At 46.2% G+C, this 22,920-nt stretch overlaps 1 protein-coding gene across 1 annotated transcript in view; it reads right to left on the bottom strand.

The window, feature by feature from the left end:
* Positions 1-575: 575 nt before the first annotated feature.
* SEMA5A (semaphorin 5A) overlaps positions 576-22,920 on the bottom strand; it is a 482,957-nt gene continuing 460,612 nt past the window's right edge. The window contains exons 17-22 of the mRNA XM_040630558.1: positions 21,800-22,018; positions 12,879-13,049; positions 10,941-11,096; positions 9,489-9,536; positions 4,762-4,973; positions 576-1,172 (exon numbers count right to left, since the gene is read on the bottom strand). Of these exons, the coding sequence (XP_040486492.1) occupies positions 1,053-1,172; positions 4,762-4,973; positions 9,489-9,536; positions 10,941-11,096; positions 12,879-13,049; positions 21,800-22,018 (926 nt within the window). The 3' untranslated portion in view covers positions 576-1,052. The remainder of the gene's footprint in view (positions 1,173-4,761; positions 4,974-9,488; positions 9,537-10,940; positions 11,097-12,878; positions 13,050-21,799; positions 22,019-22,920) is intronic.

Raw genomic sequence — 22,920 nt, 5'->3', positions numbered from 1 at the left:
CAATCCTTTCTATAACATGGAAAATTTTTAAAAAGTTGGCTTCAATTATATTTCAAAGTATTTTCAATACGTTCCCTCATTGGTGTCACCAATGTTCATGCTCTTTCCTTGCAGGGAGAGAGAGGATGAGGAAGATATCCAAATGGTGAACGAGTGGTGGTTTTACAGATGGCTCTTCAGGATGTTACTGTGCACCGGACAGGTGGGCTTCCAGGCCAACCACGTGACAAGGAGCTCCCTGGAATGCTAGGAAATCCACAAGTGAGAACATGGCAGCTGGCCTTGCAGCATTGCACCGAACGCTGGCCCCTTCATCATGTCTGAACCTCCGGTCTTTAAGCTCAACTGCACCAGGGATAACACAGGAACTGCATCAAGACCAAAGGAGGAATGACTGTGTCACACCACATACCATCATCCCCTCCGCAGACACAAGCCAGGGTGAATCCCTGCCCCTGCCCAGGCGAGAACCATTCCAAGTCCAAACACACAAGTTGCTTCCAAGGATTCCACAGAATTATCCAGGTTGGGAAGATGGGAAATCCATGGTGGATAACTGTACAGCCACATTCATATCCTTCGTTTTATCAAATACCATGAACCTGACACTCCTTGTGGAGGGAGGCAGACTCTCAGCGGAAGCGTCTATTTTCTTGAACTAAAACATCATGAAGGTTTATGCTCAAGAGAAGGAAGACATTCCTAGTTCTAAAGACTCCTTCCTATGTGGGTCGTACATTTATTAAAAAGCTCAAGAAAACAACTGACTTGTGAGAAAAATGGACTGAACACAATAAAAAAACAAAACAAAACTTTACGCCATGGCTCATTCAACAATGATCAAGCATTTAGACCAGATTTTCACGACATCGTATTTAGATTTTTGTTGCTTTTAAGGATGTCTGTTTTTGGCAGCAATGGGACACTCACGGCTTGAAATGCACTTGAAATGTATTCAAACTTCATCTCTGAAGTCTTGGAAACATGGGCAGTCATGGAGCGCAGGCCTTGAGGAACTGGGGGGTTACAAGAAGCCAAAAATATCACAGCTATTAGTACTCATCGTAATTATTGAGATCTGTAAAGTAGGCGTTAGAATAGGTCTTCCCAGTAAGATGTGGGTTGAAATACTTGTTTCTTTCCTCTAGGATCAAGTTGTTTTTGTTAAATGCCTATAAAAAGTAAAATAATAGAAAAAAAGATTTAAGAATACTCCATAAGCAGTACGTCGGAAAGAGAACATAATGAGGGAACAATTACGTTGAATATGAACTCCCTTCTGAGGCTCGATTGTTCTAAGTGTGATTTCTCACTTACTTGCTTCTTCACCTTATTTGCCTTCCTGAGGACCTGTTTCATGACCAGAATGAGGTTGGCAGTTTTTGGTAAGTAGATCTTGAGAAATCCAAACCTTCAACAAACCTAAAACTCCAACGATCTCAAATCAACAGACACTTTGAGTGCTACGTAACTGAGTAAAATTTAAGCAGCTTCCTGATTATCACGGACAGGTACAATGATAAGAGCTTTTGAAGGAGCTTATTTAAGTAAATGCATGGAATTTCAAATGGCTTGATTTCTTTTCATTGTCTACATTTGTTAGCAGGTGAGCATGTGATGAGAGAGCAGCCACTCCAAGTAGCCACCTGGGCATTTTGCAGCCTGGCAAGCCCGCTCAGACCCAGCATCTGCACGTTTACCTAAGGACCCCAGTTTAGTGTTCCCACCATAAGTTCCTGGTTTGCTTTCCTGGCGCACCCCTTTTTTTTTTTAATTTATTTTTTTTATTTAAATTCAATTAGCCAACATATAGTACATGATTAGTTTCAGATGTCGTGTTCAATGATTCATCAGTTGCGTTTAACACCCAGTGCTCATCACATCACGTGCCCTCCTTAATGCCCATCACCCAGTTACCCCATCCCCCCCACCCCCGCACAATCAGTTAGAATGGCTAAAATTAACAGGGAACAACAAATGTTGGCAAAGATGTGGAGAAAGGGGAACCATCTTACATGGTTGGTGGGAATGGTGGGAATGCCAGCTGGTGCAGCCACTCTGGAAAACAGTATGGAGTTTCCTCAGGAAGTTAAAAATAGAGCTATTCTGGGACATCTTTTAAAATAACCACTTAGAGGGGCGCCTGGGTGACTCGGTTGAGTGTCCGACTCTTGATTTCGGGGATCTCAGGGTCCTGAGACGGACTTAGCGGGGAGTCTGCTTGAGATTCTCTCTCTCCCCCTCCCTTTGCACCTCCCCCTCCTCCACTTGCACATCCTCTAAATAAATAAATAAAATCTTGAAGAAAATTAAGAAGTAAAATAGCCACTTAAGAGCTGAGCCTCCAAAATCTGAGTGATGTCTGCCCCAACCACCTTATAAGTAACAGGTGCCTGCTGCCCTCTCTCTGTCTCTTGCTCACTGCTGACCAGGGATGGAGGTCTGCCCTTCCCCAGGCTCACTGGGATGGGTGAGTAATAATCCTTGGGACCTGACTTCCTTTGAGTGAGTGCACTGAAACTGTGCCTTCCGTCAAAACAACCCTGGGGTTTCTCCTTCCCCAGAGGGGCAGCTGCCCGCTGATCCCATGTGGCCTGGACCTTCTTATTCAGCAGGCCATAATATGCATATTATTGGGGGGGCACAGCTATGGGTCCCCCAACACAGGCTACTGTAGCCACTTCTGACACGGATGTCCTTCTTTATTAAGTCATTAAAGGCACCCACCAACACTTTCAAAATGCAAACTATGCCAGGTTGACGGTAAATACTAGAAGGACTGACATAAAGATGTCAGAAGGTTGGCAGAGGCCAACTGTCCAGGACTGGTCAGGGCAAGGTATCAGAAGAAAGTTCCAGAAAGATCATTAGAGACTAGGCAGCAGTCAGTGCCCTCAGAGCCCTCTGCCCTCATAGCAATGACATTTCTTATTATCTTGTGTGGGTCCTCTGAGATCAGAAGTGACCTCAAGTGAGATCAGAAGTGACCTCAAGTGAGATCAGAAAACCAGCTAAATTATCTTGAGACACTTGACATAACACAGGTTGATAGATTGGAATCACACTTAGAGGAGCTCCATTCTTGGGTTCTGAAGGCTTGTTTGAAAGGTTCCTGTTCATAAAAGGAGCTCATGTTCCCCCTCATACTCTGGGCGCTCAGTGCTGAGAGGGTATGAGGGGCGTGTTATCAGTGCCTGGTGCTTCCTTCCCTGGCCCCAGCACGTGATTAGCATCAGGTGCTGATGGGCTCTGGATCCCGGTGTAAGCAAGGGCCATGGGTAAAGGCCAACTGGCTCTGTCTCTGTCCAGGTGGTGGAGAAGGGGGCCTCGTGGTAGGAGGGAAACAAGAGAGGACACTATGGTCCCCAGGACACAAGACCTTCCAACCACCTGAAGTTGCAAGGGCTGAAGACGTTCCATCCTCCCACATGGGAAGGAAATCAAATTTCAAAGGAAACCAACATAGCAGAAAGAGCATCAAAATGCTCCCTGGGAATGTTAAGGGGAACCACCAATTTAAGAGGAATATCAGAATGAGAACGTCCTTCATTCACGTGGGTGGTAGGGCACGTGGGGTGAAGTCGACAGGAGCCCTGGATGCCCTTCCAGCTACACCCCCGACTCCTGTATGTTATCCCGTTTAATCCTCACAACAGAGATACGGCAGTACATTTTGCTATAACCATTTTAAAGATGAAGAAACTGAGGTTCAAAGAATTAACTAACTTGTATTCTAAACCCTGACGCACAGTGCCTCAGATAAAAACCACGTTTATTTTGCCAGCCACTATTCAAGGCATTTAGTGTAACTATTTCATTTGCTTCTCATGATCTCCAATTTACTGAGGAGAAAACAGAGGCTCAGTGAGGGTGAGTAACTGGCTTTATGTTTACCCAGCTGGTGGCTCATGGACTCAGGTCTGCCTGGTCCAGAGCTCATGCCCTTTCCACTCCTTCTTCCTCAGAATGAGGAGACAGGCCATTGACTCTCTATTTCTGGGTCGAGCACTGAATTAATCGCCCACTGAGAAAACGTAACAGAACACTTCATCCCACACCAGTCACACAGCACGCGAAGCTGAAAACCTTCATTATGCATAAAAATTATTTGAAGATAATCTTTATAATAATGTAACAATTTTTCTCAGGATGCGATCCTGGTGATTCCTGCAATGAACCCGGATATCAGATTACCCCATCCTGGTCCTCATTACCACTGTCGGGTCTGTACAGGTCTTCAGCCTGGAGCTCTTCCCTTTAGCAAGACCTCTCTTTGGACACGGAAGGCACAGTGGAGGCAGAGCTGGACATTGGCCAATGACCCAGTATTTTCCAGCATTGTACTGTTGCTGTTTCCAAGTCCTATTTTTTTTAAAGATTTTATTTATTTATTTATTCGACAGAGATAGAGACAGCCAGCGAGAGAGGGAACACAAGCAGGGGGAGTGGGAGAGGAAGAAGCAGGCTCATAGCGGAGGAGCCTGATGTGGGGCTCGATCCCATAATGCCGGGATCACGCCCTGAGCCGAAGGCAGATGCTTAACCGCTATGCCACCCAGGCGCCCCCCAAGTCCTATTTTTAACCTACTTCCCAATAGAAGGTGCCATCTTTCTTGCAGGTAAAGCGAAGCTAAGATGGCAACTCATCATGAGAGGCACCTGGTACCTTGCTCTCCACTCTTTCACTGAAGCCACCACCCCTGAGCTTTGCCAACAGCTCCCAGGGGCCGTTCCTTGCCCGTCTGTCTGCCGATCCCTTACCTTGATGGCTTCCACCGAGTCGTACTTGTCCAGTTTGTTGATGTGGTTAGTTATGCTGGTGTTGAGAGGGGCGGGAGCAACAGGGTGGATGACGGTGGCGTCGTGGGATTGCTGCTGGTACCGCTGGCAGTAGGTGTAGACGAGCAGTGTAAGGAGGCAGCCCAGGATGGAGCTGCTCAGCCCCACGGCAATCATGTGGAACATATTGAACTCTGGGAAGACAGCATCAAAAGCGACGCTACTTTGGAAAAGAACACACCACTCAACAGCTCAACGCACTTGGATGAAAAGAGCAAGACCAAATAAAAGGCCCGTGACCTTCCTTTGAAATGTCATGGCCGCCAACACGCTCCCCTGCAGGGAGCACGGCATATTTTCAGCACATGCTCTTACGGGCTACAGTCAGTCTTTCGGAGGTCACCTTAATGTACTAGCAGAAGCAGTTTTTTCTTTAAGGGATTGTACAAGTCGGCTCATGTGTTTCAAGTGCAGCGTGATCTCTGGTCTGGGGGGTTCCTAGAGAACACTTGTTCCATGCTCCCTAACAGGCGGAACATCCCAGCCTTTAGCATACATGAACAAAGTGAGAACACATTGACTGCTTCCAATTTTGCTCAAAATGACTGTATTTTGGAGACCTTATAAAGAAAATGATTTATACCAAAGAAATAAACGGTTTGTGCCAAGGGAATAAAATATGATCTTCTAATGTTTATGAAACAACCCTCTTTTACGTTTTTTTTCTATTAAATAGCATCTTTGGGTTATTTTCCTTGAATTATGCATACAAGATGTTGAAAAAATGAGCAGACGTGGATTTATATCTCTAATATGGGATTGGCTTGAGGGACATCAAGGTAACATAACAAAGACCTTTGTAATGTCTGAGACACAACCGCAAAGCAAATAGATGTCCATCACGTGCTGATGGAATACCGTACAATGAAGGTTTCAAGCCTATCAAGGAATAAAGACAATATCTGGGCAATGCTCACGAAGCTGGGCTCAGTGGAAATCAGGTGAAGCAGAACATGACCTTACTTTTTCTACTCCGTGTTGGTGCCATGTGGCTAACCTGTCGCCTGTGGTTACTGGTCTTATCCCAGCACAGGACACATCCCAAGGACTGGCTTTCCCCCATGGTGTCCCATCCATACACCACCAGGGGGTGCAATGTCACCCACACTCTTCACTGATCTGTCTGTCCATCCCGCACCCAAATAGAACCATTGGAAATGCCTGCCAGGCACACTGGAGACATCAGGCGAATCACACAGCCACAGAGAGAGGTCCCCAGGCTCTCAGGGAGAGAAGGCCTGCAAGTCTGTCCCCTGCACCCAGGCCCTGGGATGGTTGCCCCTCAACTACCCTGGCTCCTGCTTGAATCTGCAGCAGAGATGGGGTACCCTCACTGTCCCCCAACACCCTGACGTCGTCCCTTTGCTGCTCCCAGATGCCGCGTTCCCGGGACTCCTGAGAGATGGCACTGCTTCCCCAGGTAAGCAGCCGGCATACATAGAGGCTGGGTTCACTGTGAGCTGCTACCCCCTCACTCCTACTCCATTCCTAACGCAGGCGTCCAATGGCTTCAGCATCAAGCCCTGGATAATCCAGGTAGACGTTACTAGAATATTCCACAAGCATCACCTGCTCCCCCACATCCACTGGTTTTTCACTTCTTGATTCTTTGGTCCATGGTTTAACAAAATGGAAGCAATTCATAAATCTCTGACCTTTCCTGATTTTGTCTGAAGCCTCCAGAGCTGGACAGCACCCGACCTGGGCCAGTTGGACAAAGCATCCAGGGGCATCCCACCAGCAACCGCCAGAAGTGTCTACTGTAACACTGAAGCTACGCTCAAGGGGAGTGAGAGCACATTTCACACGTGCTGTCACTGTTTTATACTTCAGCCATTTTGACTCCCCAGGGTCAACGCATCTACTGATAAAAGTCCTTTCTGTCGCACTGATAACAGTTTATTATAACATGTGGAAGATGTATGATGCCCGCCATATGCAGATACTTTGTCATTAGTCAAATGAATCATGCCTGCAGGTGCCCGGGGAAGGCCGGGGCCAACTGACATCTTTATGAGGATTATATAGTCTTTGTGTCTCATGAAACTAAAAATAGCTAAATTGAAAAATTTCAACAGGCGTACATTTTTCTGCATAGGGAGAAATAGTGTCTATTAAATCTCTTTTGAATTTGCTTAGTGTGGCTCTTTGCTTTGAACATGCTTTTTTTCTTCCTGTTGTTTTTGGTCAGGAAAGCTGGAATAGAAACCAGCGATCCAGTTGGCTCAACTGGATGATTTCCTGTACAAAATTTGATTGATTTCTCTTCAAATGGAAACCAAAAAAGACATCTGTGTTGTCTCCCTAAACATCCCAAAACATTTTGCTAGGGGTTCTTTTTACCCATCAGCCCAACACCCAGACCCATATGACCTCTGACTTGCCTGTGTGTCAATGTGAGCAGCCTAAACATCGAAAAACATCAGTTCTGAATATTACAGAGTAAGGAATGTCTCTATGATTTAATCAACAGCATGTCAAGGCTTGACTTGGGGTTGGGTAGCCAATTAGCCCATCTGACTCTGACACAAGAAGCAGCGTTTTAGGATGGGAATGGACTTTGCACCATGTTCTCCCAGGTGCTCAAGGCCCTTGAAGGTCTCCTATATCCTAACCCAGAGAGGGCTGGCTGGGGAAAATGGTTTTTCAATCTCTGGCAGGCATGGAGGGCCAATCAACTCTGCAGAGGTATCAGCTGGTTGATAGTCTTGGCCAAGTTCTGTCTTGGCCTCACATAGGACATGGACACTCTTAAAAACTGCTTCACTTTGGACCTTTGCTGCCTCCGAGGGCAGCAGGTGTCCCTGGACCCTGAGTGTTGTCCAAAACTGTCTCCTGACCAGGACTGCTGTGGCTCCAGCCCTCCAGACACAATCCTCCCAGATACCCACTGCCAAGATCCTTTTCCTGTGGTACTCTGGCCTTAAAGCTCCCACTCAGATCCCACTGCCTGGAGCCAAACTCTGGCTCCATTGTTGACTACCTGCGCGAACTTCGGCCTGTGGCCTCATCTCTCTGACTCTTACCGACCTTAATGCCAATGACAGTGCATGGCTGCAATTCACAAAACCAAAATCTCTGGAAATGGATTGTTCATCACTCACCTGGCAGCAAAGCATGACCTGACCCGACCCTTCAGCTGCAGAACTAACTAGAACGGCAGGAGGAACATTAGCATTCTCTGTGCCCACACTTCACAAAGTATCATGAAAGAGACTGGTTACAGAATGTAGACCTGGGCACTGCAGAGTGTTACATAATAGACACCAAAAACCCCCTATGACCCAACTGAAATCTGAAAAACGCTGAATTCTAAAACCTTCCTGTATCTCCAAAGGTTTTACACTAAGGAACTGTGGGCCGTGGCACCTACACGAACACTCTTTGTGAAGATCAAATAGGATACTTCTTGCCATTTAATACAGTGGTATAGAGTGACTGATCCAAAAATATTAAGGGACACTTACAGCTAGGATTTATTTTATGGGAACTAGTGACTGTTCATCTTCCAGCTGGATCCCAAGTCAGTGACTGCCCCTCCGTGAGCTTGCTGAACCGATGTAGGGCAGACACCAGACACTGTGTTTCTCAGGCACTGGGGTCTTTTATGATATGACTGCTGGTTCCAGAAGGGCTGGGGCTATTTGTGTCCCCACGGTCAACTCAGTGCCCCTCACAGAGCTCACGGAGTGGGTGCTCCGCAAAGATTATTAAATGAACAGATTAACAACTAACTAAACAGAATGCATCAGAGAGTGAGCTCTTAATTAATGTATTAGTAACAGTCAGTACGTTCCTAAAACATGCCCACGAAGCTCTGGATTCGGATTGAACATAAAGACTGGAGCCTCTGGCTGAGCTTCTACAACTCCCTGGTGGGATGGATTATGGTAGGAATGGGCATTTCTAGGTCACCAGCCACACGGATAAATCTGTGGTCTTGGTGTGGATATTGGCTCCGATTACCCAAGGTGGACAGAACATGGGCTTTGACCAGTGGACAGTCAGTCCCTCCTGCCCAGACAAGGTAAACACGGGCAGTCAAGTCCAAATTTAGCATGAACTGGAACCAGAGAAGGTGAGTTTTGTCATTCAGGTTTGCAGAAAGTTTAAAAACCACCTCGAGAGATGTAGGTATAACCTTATACCCCATTACGATGTCGTCACTCCAACAGTCTGGGGGCTTGAGGCTGGCTGCCATGTGTTTGCACTATAAAGAAGATGCTTGAATTGAGTTTTACTCATGAGAAATTTAACTATAGCTAATATCAAGATCACTGGTTATTAGCTGTGCTAATGCTGATTAGCATCCACCAAAATCCCCCGAAAAGCTTATTAAGCCATAGAGTGCTGGGCCCCACCCAGAGAGGTTCTGATCGTACAGGTTGAGGCAGGGCTTGAGGATCTGCACTCCTCCCACCTGCCACGGTGATGCTGACGAGGCTGGTAGATACTGCACCCGAGACCCACTCATCCAGATGTCAAATATTGACTACCCACATTCATACCACCGCAGCGTAAGGTGTTTGGGTCAAGGGTTTCTCCAGTCTGTTTTTCTTTGGCCAAACATCAGATGAAACATATGGGAAGAGAAATGATGGGAAAAATCTCAGAAATCAATTAAAAATTAGTTAAAAAGAGGAACTTACCCCCACACCGTTTCTCTTCTATGCTACTGGATCTTGCCACAGATACTTCTGTAAAAAAAAAATAAATCACGATGTGTAAAGGGTGTTGGGAAGAAAGAGCACATCAATGAGTCACTTACAGAATGTCTAATGATTTCGTATTTTATGTGAGTCAAAGCTCTAAAAGCCTGATTACTTGTTTAAAAAAAAATTTATGTTTCTTTGTTTTAACCAACCTGAGATGTATTTGGTCAAGGTCATCTGGATTGGGAAGGAGTGAGATTCATTATCATGGAAAGAAAAGGCTTACGATCCTTTGGGTTGAAACCAGGGCAATGATTTCAAAATAAGGCCAGAATATGTGCTGATTTTCTGTTACCATATATTCTGCCAGCTGTGGACCCCACAGTCCACAGTGTTTGCCTGGGTGTTCCCGCCTCTGAGCAAAGTCAGTGTTGTCAAATTCCCTGCAGAGGGCACCAATCCACTAGAGCTCCAAGGGAATTGCCAGAACAAATAAAGCCCCCATTCAGCACCCACTCATGCCTTTGGCCATGACACACATTAAATACCCAAGTAAAATGCCAACGAGAGAACAGATCCTGGAAATGTTTTAACCTACAAGGATCAAACACCATTTCAGGAGACCGGAGATGGTATTCTTTCCTGTTTTGATTTTTCAGTGGGTAACAAGAATTAGCAATACGTCTGTGGTCAAAAAGGAAAACAACACAATAAACACTTGCAGTTCTATACCATACATGATGGAGGTACTTTGTAAGACGAATGCTAATAATTTTCTCTAAAATATGGTTACCTTTTCCATACGTAGAAGAAAACAAGGTAATTACCTATTATTACCTTGTAGGAGGTTGGTCTCTGCCTTGGTCCACGTCATTGCCCTAACATCCACAGTGGACATACACAAAATGACTTGGAAGTATCTAACACCATGCCTACATATGGCAGGTGACTTGCTATCATCAGTAACTGAACATCAGTTTCACATGGAAAAGCCCGTAGCCCAAGGGCCAGCCAGTCTCTTCTCCAAGATGAGACCCATGGGACATTTCCACCTTCCCAAGTAAACCAAGGTTGCATAAAGAATTGGCCTTTTTCCTCTGTACAAACACATGCACACAGCACTGCAAAGGCATTTAACCTAATGTTAAAATAACAAGATAATCTATTTTGATTTTTTGAGCAAAATCATCTCACTGTGTTATAGTCAGTAAATTGTAGGAGATATTGTGCTAAAAAAATTCTTAACACTCATGGCTTAAATTCAAGCCTACACCCACAGTTATCTGCAAATCTACTGTCTAATTACCTTGAAACCACAAGAGTTGATAGAATCATCTCTGTTTCACCAAACTAGACCTCAAAGGACAGATATAACTCCCACCTATGACTCATTTCCTCTCTAAATGATGAAAATGATTTGGTTACACTGACAAGCCTTTCTGCCCTTACCTGGGATGAAATTGGAATCAAAAACACATGGCCGGCTCTCGGTGGTGTTTCCAGAACACTGGCTGCCTGCAGGGAACAGAAGGATGCATTGGCGGGCACGGACCTGGACTCCAGACACGTCGCACTCAGACCAGTCTGACCACTCCGACCAGCTCTCTGAAATGACAGGAAGTGGGGAACGAGTGATAAAAACGTCTCCTGAGATCAACCCACCTGGAAGCACCACAGGTCACACACGACTTTAAATTTTCATATTACATTTGTAATGGGGCTGTGTATAAATAAGATGGACATGTATCTTCTGGGTACTCCAGTCAATAAATTACATGTGGGCATGAATAAAAGAGCTTATAGACCTTTGATCAAAAATAATGCGCTTTTTTATTTATTTATTTTTTAATTTTTATTTTTTTTAAAGATTTTATTTCTTTATTTGACAGAGACAGCCTGCGAGAGAGGGAACACAAGCAGGGGGAGTGGGAGAGGAAGAAGCAGGCTTCCAGCGGAAGAGCCTGACGTGGGGCTCGATTCCAGAACTCTGGGATCACGCCCTGAGCCGAAGGCAGACGCTTAATGACTGCGCCGCCCAGGCGCCCCTAATGCACTTTTTAAAAATCCATGTTGTTTTAATGTTTTAAAGTCATTGTAAGGGGACACTCAATACGCTACTTCCTGAGGTCCAGCTGTGCAGAGACGGTCAGTGGTCAGGAGAGAGAAATCGTCAGTGCAGACCACATTTCCCACCGGGCCATGCCCCTCTGAAGAGCAGTCCTCAAACGCTCTCCCGCCTAAGTTCCTATGGGCCTCCGAGCTCGGGCAAGAGAAATGACGGTGCAGGAATGAGAGAGCCCTGGTTGCTGAGAGGGGTTTCCAGCTCCTACAAGCACCTTCCCTTCTGTTACGAAAACAATTCCGCACTCGATATGCCAACGTCAGGCTGTACGTGAGGGAGAATTTATTGTATCCCAGGTTTATTGTGGCCTACGTGCCTAAGATCCGTGCACGAATCTGGGTTAAGGCCCAAAGCTGAGTGATCTAAGGTCACTTCACCCTGAAATGGAAAATTCATTCTGATTCGTTAAATTCACCCAGGCTTATGGATGTGTGAAAAGAAAACAACACTCATATTTTAAGTAAGGAGGTAAAAAAAAAATGTGCTCTTAGTATTATTTGAAAATATCGAACAAATTAAAAAGGTTTTTTTTTTTAATGCAGTTTGCTTTTTTCTTCTTAAATTTCAGCACTGTCTTTGCATTACAGGGAAAATTTGGAAATCAAACGTGTGCCTGGATCCACCGTTAAGTAAAGAGGTTACGTTTTTCCTTAAAAACATGTAAAGTACCAGGTTTGGGGATAACTGTGAAGAATCTGGTTTCTAGGCAGTTTTTCAATACAAATGGAACCATCTAGAAAGAATCGCAGGAGCAAGGTAAAAAATAAAAAGTTTGAGTGTTTTCATGTCAAAGTTAGACTCAGAAGAGGGTGTCTCATTTTCATTCCAAGTGGCCTCTGCGTGTCAGGACAAAGCAGATTACTGGATGAGGATGTTGCCACAGTGTACCCACTGGGCCCCTGTGTTACCTAGCCTCGGAGCCTGGATCCCCTCGAGCCCCCGGACCTGAGGCCAAGTCCTCCACAAGGGCTCCCCTTGCTCCCCAACCAGATTTTCAGATCCCATTACCAGGTTAAACCTTTTACTAATGCATTGTGATGCCCCGTGTCTGTTACTACTTGCAACACTGCGGCACGGCGAGAACTATTTATTCTACTGTAGACCAATGTGGTATGATGTCATTTCAAGGATAAGAGTGCAGGATTGAGGTGTTTCCTTCTTTCGGTATTTGCCGTCATGGGGTCTCATCAATTTCACCCTTTGTAAATCAAGGGAGGGAAGGGGCGGGGTGAGCCCAGAGTCGTGGAAGCAGGCAGGCCGCTTACCTGGGCAGGGCTGGGTGTTGCAGAGTGCCTCCTCCGTGTGAAGCCCCAGGCAGATGTCCCCTCCGTAGGCTGGCGCTGGGTTTGTGCACGAGCGGGTCCTCATGTAGTGCCCACCGCCACACGTCGCCGAGCATTTTGACCAGGAAGACCAGCAAGACCAGACGCCATCCACTGGGAAGGGACACAAAGTCACAGCACTTCTGAAACCCCGATCTGACCCATCCGATGCGGCCGCGGACCGAACGTGCCCTACACGAAGGCCTCGATGCACACCCCTGGCCGCTCACAGGGCTGTCTGGGCTCTTCCTCCTGGGGACGAAACCAGCTTCGCCTATTTCTCCCTATGCTTTCTCAGCTCCTCTTACTTCTAAACATATAACAGGCAAGCATGCAGAGAGCCGAGGAGTGCCAGGTATGTAATATAACGCCCCAGTCCCCGGGAAGGACCACGAGCCACGCTGTGTGTCATTCACGGGCTTCCTTCCGATCTGGATTACAATGCTCTCCACGACAGGGGGCTAGAGAAAAGCTAACAGGTTCTGGGAGGAACTGTGAAAGGCGCTCTGGGGATGTAGGCACCAAACAGCCAAACGGAGCATGAGCCGCGTTGACCTGGCAGTGGGTTTATAGCAGGGACTACAGAGACGAACCCCGATATCCACAGCCAGACCGGGATGGTTACAGAGGAGAGTTTGAGTTTTTTCAATGTGCACATGAGGCATGAGGCTTGCATGACTGCCGGGCACCCGGAGCATGTCTCCCGTTTGCCCCAGCCCGGGCTCCTGATACCTGCGCACGGGCCTCCTGACCGCCGGCGCGGGTGGCCGGCCTGGATGCGGGACCCCGGTGCTTGTCCTGTGTTAGCTGATGTTGCTGAAACTGGCCCCTCACGCTGGCTGTGGTCTCTGATACTGTCATATCTGACCCGCTATTTATCTACCTCCTGAACGATGCTCCCTCTTGCTAGCCAGCCCCATTTCTTGCTGAGTCCCAGAGCAAAGGTGCAGTCAACATGGCCATGAGACTCATCGGTGGGCAAACACAGCCATCACCGCAGCTCAGGACATTAAAAAGCTGATGAGAGACTCACTGTTACCTTATGTACGTAGTTTCATAGTTTATTTCCTCCGTATACTACATAAAAAGAAAACAGAACGGGGCGCCTGGGTGGCTCACTCAGTTAAGCATCTTACTTCAACTCATGATCTCCGGGTCCTGGGATTGAGCCCCTCATGGGGCTCTGTGCTCAGCAGGGAGTCTGCGTGTTCCTCTGCCCCTCCCCCCGTTTGTGCTCTCACTCTCTCTCACAAATAAATAAATTAAATCTTGAAAAATAAAAACCAGAAGCAATCATGAGAAGCAATGCCAAAGTCGTTCAGGACGCAAGGTTGTTTTGGCTAAAATCACAATGTTTGTATTTTAATACACCCACCATGACTGAATACATCTTTGTAGAGTAATATTTTCCTTTAGATCTAGGCATAGGTAAAAAAAAAAAAGTGCTTTCGAGAAACATGAGCAGAAATTTCATTTTTATGATATTTTTATCTGCAAAAAAGTAAAAACAAAACAGAAATGAAATATTTGAACCCAATTTTAAAGTGAGTTTGTGATTCAGAAGTTTATACATTTTCCCTAATAGGCAATAAGCTGGATCGGGAAGCACCAGGGAGCCAGTCAGTTATCTGCCACTGGTTGTAATACCAGTAAAAGGAGGCAGAATTGTAAACGTTTCAAAAATCTTCTTCCATATCTATCCTTACTGGGAACATGCTTGCTGGCAGTTTTCTCTGTCTACACCCTGAGCCGAAGCTTGGTCTCAAGCACATGTGCCTGCACCCCCCAAAGGAAGGTGCCCATATGTCACAGTGCCTTAGAATAACAGGTGCCAAAGAGGTTGGGTGTCTGAATGTACACAAGACAGTCTGGCTCAGAAAGACTCTTGTCTCATCTAGATGGTGCTGGAACCCGACTTAGAACCAACCGTGGGATTTGAGGATTCTTCATTTTTGTACCTCATAACAGACCTGCTGACCAGTGGCCAATAGGTATGTTTAACGATGCTCAACATCCCTAATTATCCATGAAATGTAATTCAAAACCACAATAAGACATCACCTCACACCTGCCAGGATGGAGATTATAAAAAGAAAAACAATAGGTAACAACAATAATAATAATGTTGGTGAGGATTTGGAGAAAACGGAGCCCTGGAACGCTGTTGGTGCCAATGCACACTGGCGTAGCATTAGGGAAACCAGTATGGTGGTTCCTCAAAAAAATGAAAAATAGAACCAAAAACTAAGGGTATACTGTATGGTGACTAACATAACATAATAAAAAATTATTATTAAAAAAAAAAAAAGAACTATTGTCTGATCCAGCAATCCCACTTCTGGGTACAGACATTGAAAAGAATTGAAATCAAGACCTCAAAAAGTATCTGCACTCCCATGTCCTTTGCAGTATAATTCACCGAAGCCCAGATACGCTGCCGTGCAGCTCTGTGTCTACAGATAATAGTCCTGTCTTGTGCATTTAAAGATTTGTTTACCGGGGCCCTTGGGTGGCTCAGTCTACTGAGCATCTGACTCAACAGTCAGATGGCTTCAGCTAGGGGGGTCGTGAGATCCAGTCCCGTGTCAGGCTCTGCACTCAGCAAGGAGTCTGCTTGGGATTCTCTCTCTCCCTCTCCCTTCGCCCCTCCCCCTGCTCTCTTGCTCTCTCTCAAGTAAATAAATAAATTTTCTAAAAAAATAAAGATTTGTTAACAGGGTGGCTCTCATGTTAAATATCCTTACTATAATAAAAAAGTTTAAAACTAAACCAAAGATAGATTTTTTTCATTCACAATCCTGTTATAATCATGCAGCACTCACAGTCACACACCAGGAAGCTAATAAGCTGATGTCTAGAACCCACCTTGTGATATTTCAAATAGTATTCATTCCTATCCACGTTTCAACTAATATTCCAAGCATTATCTCTTCTAGTCTAATAAATGCTACCCACCCCATTCACACCAACTGTCCTCTTGGTATCCTGAAAAATTCCCCTGCAGAACTGTTTGCTGTTTAATAGAATGTAGTTCTTGTTCGAAATGCGAACAGTTCGAGGGAGCATTTGTAACAGAACCCAGACACTAAAACATTCCCACTTGCCAGTTTAAACCATAAGATCACATCTACCTCTACCAATTTCAGCTGTAATTTCACTGTCCTAAGGGATATATTCAGAACTGGGGTAAGAGTTGCTTCCAGTACAAAGAGAAATCAGAGGAAAATTCCAGCCACTTTACTCTGTCAGTTGCCCTGTTCTGTAAACACTGGACACCCCCAGACCAGTTTAACTTTGCTCTTCACTTCCTGCCACCTCAACCCCATGCTCCCAGCACCGACCTCCACCTCTTCTTGGAGTATGGACTCTGGACGCAAGGGGGAGGGTGCTTTGTACTGGATGAAAAAGGATACTGAATATTGAAGTACGAAGGCTAAAGTATTTCCAAAATAGAAATTACAGAGTATTAAAAAGCTTTACGACATAGCCTTAACTGCCAGGGCACATGCAGAACTCGGTTGGGAAACAGGAAAATTGGAAGCCAAGGAAAGAAAACAAATGTAGCCACCATGCGAGGGGTGGAACATCGGGGGAATGGAGCCAGGCTGTGCACCTTAAAGCTTCCTAGTCTGCTGCGTAAACCGTGCTGGACTAACAGAGTAATCACACTAGTGCAAATACTAACTCACTCGGTATTGCCCCTTGTGCTCACCACCACCACGGGGGTGTTCTAGAAATACGGATAGAAGCACAGAGGGGTGAGGGTGCAGAGGCGATGAGTGGGGGGCGGGACCAGCAGGCTGAGCCCAGGACCAGGCACAGTTTAGGGCTTCATGGAACTCCAGTCACGTCGCTACAAGCCCTGTGGGAATCTCCTCCTGGTCCAGAAAGACCAGTTGAGAGGAAGATCAGACGAATACACAAAAGCTCAGATCCATGTTTCCTGCAAGGATCAAGGCAATTAACTGTCGGGAATTATTGCTGATCAGATGAAATTCATGGATGAGGTACACTTGATAGAAGAGGATGAGAAGTCTAGTTCTGGCTGAATACTCCCCCCACCATAGTAAAACAAGAATGACACCCCCAGAAAGTACGATTATTAGCCATCTGAAGAGTAGAGCGAAACGAAATGATTGATGTCTGAGTGTCAGGCCTCCTGGGGGCTGTCAGTGATACAAAGTCCTGCCCTTACAGTTCTCCGGGACGTGGGTGTATGTGGCTCTGTTTCCCCAACTACAGAACACACAGCTGCCCCAACTCGTCATTTGCATTCAGAGTCTGCCCCTCCATTAGACTGTCACTCAGTGTCCCTCCTCCCTCATACTTATGGCTTTCATATATATGTAATCTTACTTGAACTTGAATATTACTCAGTAACAAAGAACTACCCGTTGTCTCCACCTTTGTAGGCCAAGGTCTGGAATCCTTAGTTCTGAAACGAACATGGATTGAAAAAAGGAGTGAAGAAAGACCAAGCTATTTCTCAACGTTGGAGGAAAATTATGTAGGTAAAGTTACTACTAGATCAACCCACAGAAGGGGAAAAAGGACCATTTCAACAAGATCTTGACTTTAAACCTTTATGGCAGTTTATTATACACATTGGAATTGGAGATCAAATTTTTCATTGATCGATTTAAAAGATATTACGTTCATCTAGCCTTAGATTTATTTTCAAATTTAATCATAAAGAGAAAACTGGTTTTTATTTTTATTTTTTGTTTTTTTTCTTGATTTTTAAAATTTTTTTATTTTTATTTTTTTTATAATTTTTTTTATTATATTATGTTAGTCACCATACGGTACATCCCTAGTTTTTGATGTGGTGTTCCGTGATTCATTACTTGCATATAACACCCAGTGCACCATGCAATACGTGCCCTCCTTAATACCCATCACCAGCCTATCCCATCCCCCCCCCGAAGCCCTCAGTTTCTTTCCCAGAGCCCATAGTCTCTTGTGGTTCATTCCCCCTTCTGTTTACCCCCTCTTCTTCTTCCCTTTCTTCTCCTACCGATCTTCCTACTTCTTATGTTCCATAAATGAGTGAAACCATATGATAATTGTCCTTCTCTGCTTGACTTATTTCGCTTAGCATTATCTCCTCCAGTCCCGTCCATGTTGCAGCAAATGTTGAGAAATTCTTCTTTTTGATGGCTGAGTAATATTCCATTGTATATATGGACCACATCTTCTTAATCCAGTCACCTGTTGAAGGGCATCTCGGCTCCTTCCACGATTTAGCTATTGTGGACAATGCTGCTATGAACATTGGGGTGTATATGGCCCTTCTCTTCACTACATCTGTATCTTTGGGGTAAATACCCAGTAGTGCACTTGTGGGACTTCATCAAGATAAAAAGCTCTGCACAGCCAAGGAAACAGTCAAAAAAACTAATAGGCAGCCCACGAATGACAGAAGATATTTGCAAATGACACTACAGATAAAAGACTGGTACCCAAGATCTACAAAGAACTTTTCAAACTCAATACACAAGAAACTAATAAACAAATCAAATAATGGGCAGAAGATATGAACAGACACTTTTCCAATGAAGACATACAAATGGCTAACAGACACGTGAAAAAATGTTCAAAATCATTAGCCATCAGGGAAATTCAAATCAAAACCACACTGAGATACCACCTTACGTCAGTTAGAATGGCAAAAATTGACAAGGCAGGAAACAACAAATGTTGGAGAGGATGTGGAGAAAAGGGATCCCTCTTACACTGTTGGTGGGAATGCAAGTTGGTACAGCCACTTTGGAAAACAGTGTGGAGGTCCCTTAAAAAGAAAACTGGTTTTTAAATAAGATACAGTGCCCACTTGTAACTGTTCTTTATGGACCCAGTAGGACAAAGGATGAGTCAATTCATAGGAACGACAGTATCATCCTAAATGAGGTGAAAATAGCCCTATTACTGGCAGAGCAGCTCAGCACCCACATCCCTGAGCGCTTCCAACCCCTCCTTGCCAAGTTACATCCTGTCATGTGTTTAGGAATTTTCTAGAAGGTGGGAGAGAAGATACATATTTGCCCAACTCAGTCCCCTGAACATTCCCATTCCGGAGTGGAGAGTGACAGGGGTGACTCTAAATATTTCCACAACCCTCCATGGAATCTTGGCTTTCAGAAAGAATATGAGGATGGAGCTATTTCAAGACATTAAGGTTATGTATACACAATATTGGTTTGACCATCAAATCAACTCAAATAAAAATAGCCACCAGGTCGTGTTAAGGGGTGTATCTGAGATTGGTCTGCGTCTTGCACTCAAGAACCAAAGTGGCATCCAAGCATTTGGAGGAGTTTGCATGTTCTGCTAACAGCAATGAGGACCCATGTCTGGAGCCTGGGGAGGCGAGGGTGGATGAGAGATCCTAACATTCCCTTGTTGCCCTCCCTCTTCAGTTTATAATACAGATCCTAGTCTAATGATGTCACCAACGAATTCTCTCCCAATGCCAGGGAGGAATCCTACTCTCTATTCTGGGGCTGTGGGAAAGAACTGGCTCTGTGACCTTTCCCACCCCCTCAGCATCACTTGGCTGGGACAGTCAAGTGGTTGGAGGGAAGAGCCTCCTGAGGCTGGAGAAATTCAGGCAGAGTCAGCGTAGGAGGAGTGGAGCAGCCATGGGAGCAGGGCCTTACTGGGCTCCGCCTACTCAAAGCTGAGAACTGTGTATTTTCAGGTTAATGTACATTTACTCATCCATCCATCCAACTATCTATCTATCCACCAATTCACCCATCACCCATCCATCCATCATCCATCCACCCATCTATTCATACATTCATCCACCCATCATCCAACTATCCATCCACCTATCTGTTCATCCACTAATTCATCCACCACCCATCCATCCATCATCCATGCATCACCCATGCACCCATCTATTCATACATTCATCCACCCATCATCCATCTATCCATCCACCTATCTGTTCATCCACTAATTCACCCATCACCCGTCCATCACCCATCCATCCATCATCCATCCACCCATCTATTCATACATTCATCCACCCATCATCCATCTATCCATCCACCTATCTGTTCATCCACTAATTCATCCACCACCCATCCATCCATCATCCATGCACCCATCTATTCATACATTCATCCACCCATCATCCATCTATCCATCCACCTATCTGTTCATCCACTAATTCATCCACCACCCATCTATCCATCATCCATGCACCCATCTATTCATCCACCAATCCAACCATCACCATTCATCCACCTACCCATCCATCCATCCTTCATCTATCATCCACCAACTCACTCACCGCCCATCCACCAGTTCACCTACCACCCACCCATCCCTCCCTCCAACCATCCATCATTCATCTATCCATCACCCAATCATCCATCTATTCATCCATTCACCCACCCAACAAATACTCACTGAACACTGTTACAAGCCAGTTTCTTGCTTAAGGAACTCAGAAACTTATCTGTACCTACTAAAAAAGATGCTATGCTTCCAGGCTTCTGTATCTTTAAAAACACTGTACCTGGCGTTTGGAATGACCCCTCCCCCACTCCCCATCCCTGCTCCTCTATTTGGCCAACTCCTATCTGTTCCTCACAAGTCAGCTCAGGGGCTTCCAGATTGGGGTAGCTTCCATGACTCCAGCTCAGTGGGTCTTGGGCTGATGTAGCCACTACATCTGGTCACCAACCCAATAGCCAGTGACCATACTGGGTTGACATTATTCACAGGATGCCTCCTCACAAACTCTAGGCTCCTTTCTGACCTGGACCATATCACTGACCCACATATACCCTGTGAACGGTGCACAGTGAGCGATCCACACGTTTGCTGACAAAGTTGAACGAAGGAAGGAAGGAAGACCAAGTAACCCAGTGCTTGTTTCCTCATCATTCAGTGAAAGATCCCTGATGGCTGTTTTGTGTGTGCGAGGCCTGTGCAGGGTGCTGGGGGCACTACGGTGAGAGGGACCATCACAGGAGTCCCTGTTGTTCTGGAACCTTCACTGGGCAGAGTCAGAGGCAGCGTGCACAGCCACAGGCAGTGTCTGGGGGGCCGTGAGGTATCGACGAAAGATCCTTTGGTTATGGGAATGTCAGGTAGAAGTGATCCAGGTGCCGGGGTTGCCCCCAGAGCTCAGCAGGGGGAGCATAGAGAGGGCTGAAGCACTGACCACGACAGACAGCCCTCAGGACTGGGTCTGCACGCAATGTCCTGTCCAGGAAGACAGAGGCTCTTTAAGCTCATTTACTAACCCTGTGCTCATTTGGGAACTCCGTGGGCTGAAATGCTGGGTCTCAGGAGGAAGACCCAGACAACACAGCCTGTCAGCCTCCAAGAGAGAAGACCGTGTGATCGGAGGACTGAACTCAGGACAAAATAGAGCCCTGCTGACTGAGGACACGAGGGGCTGGCTCGGCAGGTCCCTGGTGGGTCACTCTTGATAGCTGTTGGCCTAGAGGAGGAATCTGTGGTATGAAGGGAGGGCAGTCCCTGGAGGGCTGGGCCCATCAGTTTGGGAGGAGGCCAGCCTCCAGTTTCGAGGACACAACCCATCTCTCTAGGCCAGGACCGCAGGGCCGACTGCTCCATCAGGCACAGTGCTGAGGGCCCAGGAGCCTCATAGGGGCTCACGAGAATGTTTTAGTTTCTTTAAAAATCAGGAGAAATAAATGAATATTACCCAGCCTAGGTTATAGCTGTCTTTTTACCAAGGCAGTTAGAAAATATAATCTGTGATTTTACAAAATATAATCTCAAGCATAAAGCCAAGGAAGTCGAGCAAGCCTCCCTGAATTACAAGGTCATCTAAGGCCCTTGAATTTCCAGATGTTTCCCAGATTACTCAATCCACTCACCTGGGCAGGGCAAAATGTTGCACTCCTGGTATTCCAGGGACGGGCCCAGGCACGGCATGCCCCCATACCTGGGCTCGGGGTTGTTGCAAACACGCTTCCGGGTCCGGATGCCCCTGCTGCAGTCGCGGCTGCACTGTGACCACGACGTCCAGGCCGACCAAGCCCCGTTGACGGTGTGGGCAGAGTACCTCCCGGCGCGCAGGAAATCACCAGAAAGGCCTGCCAACGAAACGGCCCGAGTGCGGTCCTGTTAGAAATTCTGAGAGTAACCGGAGTCCAAACTAACTTCCACTGTGTATCAGCTGCCTGCTTCATTCTGAAACTACATCCCCCAAATCAGCTGAGCATGTTTTCTACTTCCGAAGGAAAGAGCTGCGGTGAATGAAAACCTCCTCTAACTCAAGCGTCCTTCTCTGCGGCTGCTCTTACGTAGGATGCAACACGGAACCTGACTGGTAAATGTGGTCACATCCTTATGCAAGGATCAGGTCTGAGGTTTGTAGGTCACTCATTGTTCTGAGAAACTTCTCACAAAGGAAACACAACTCCCTCACTTCCCTTGGGAATTCTAGAGCAAACGGTGCTTCACGAGACGAAGTGATGGTCACCATCGGAGACAGTCCTCTGCAGAGGAAAGCATGGCTCAGACAGTTTTCCAAACCTGTCCCTCTCCCCGTGGGCCTTTCCATGGTGAATTCAGGCTGCTGAAAGACGCAGAGTCCACCACTTTGGAATCACGGGCCACAGAGACAGGTGTCTGTCAGGAACCACGCAGGGGGTGGAGCTCATGACCCAGAACTGAACACATCCCTGAACGACTGTGCGCTGTGGCCCACGCACCCGTGAGGTCCAGAGCGTGCTTGCTCGCAGCAGTGTTCCCCACGTACATGCGTGGCGGCAGCGGCAGCAGTGCCAGTCGGGAGCTGTCTTGGCAGAACAGGCTCTGAAGACTTCCCATGTGACTGGTCTGCTCTGAGCGCTCTGCGCTTGCTAAGTCATTTAATTACTTAGCCATAGCCAAAATTCCTGTCTGCTTTGATGAAAACGGCTACTCACTTACAATATTAACAAATATTCTAATTCTCTCAAAAGCTGGCAATGTGACTCAGGTTTTAACAAAA

Source organism: Ursus maritimus, unplaced genomic scaffold, assembly GCF_017311325.1.
Source record: "Ursus maritimus isolate PB19 unplaced genomic scaffold, ASM1731132v1 scaffold_15, whole genome shotgun sequence".
In the NCBI taxonomy this organism is placed as follows: domain Eukaryota; kingdom Metazoa; phylum Chordata; class Mammalia; order Carnivora; family Ursidae; genus Ursus; species Ursus maritimus.
The sequence above is the reverse complement of the archived record's forward strand: the minus strand, read 5'-3'. Positions and strand labels throughout refer to the sequence as shown.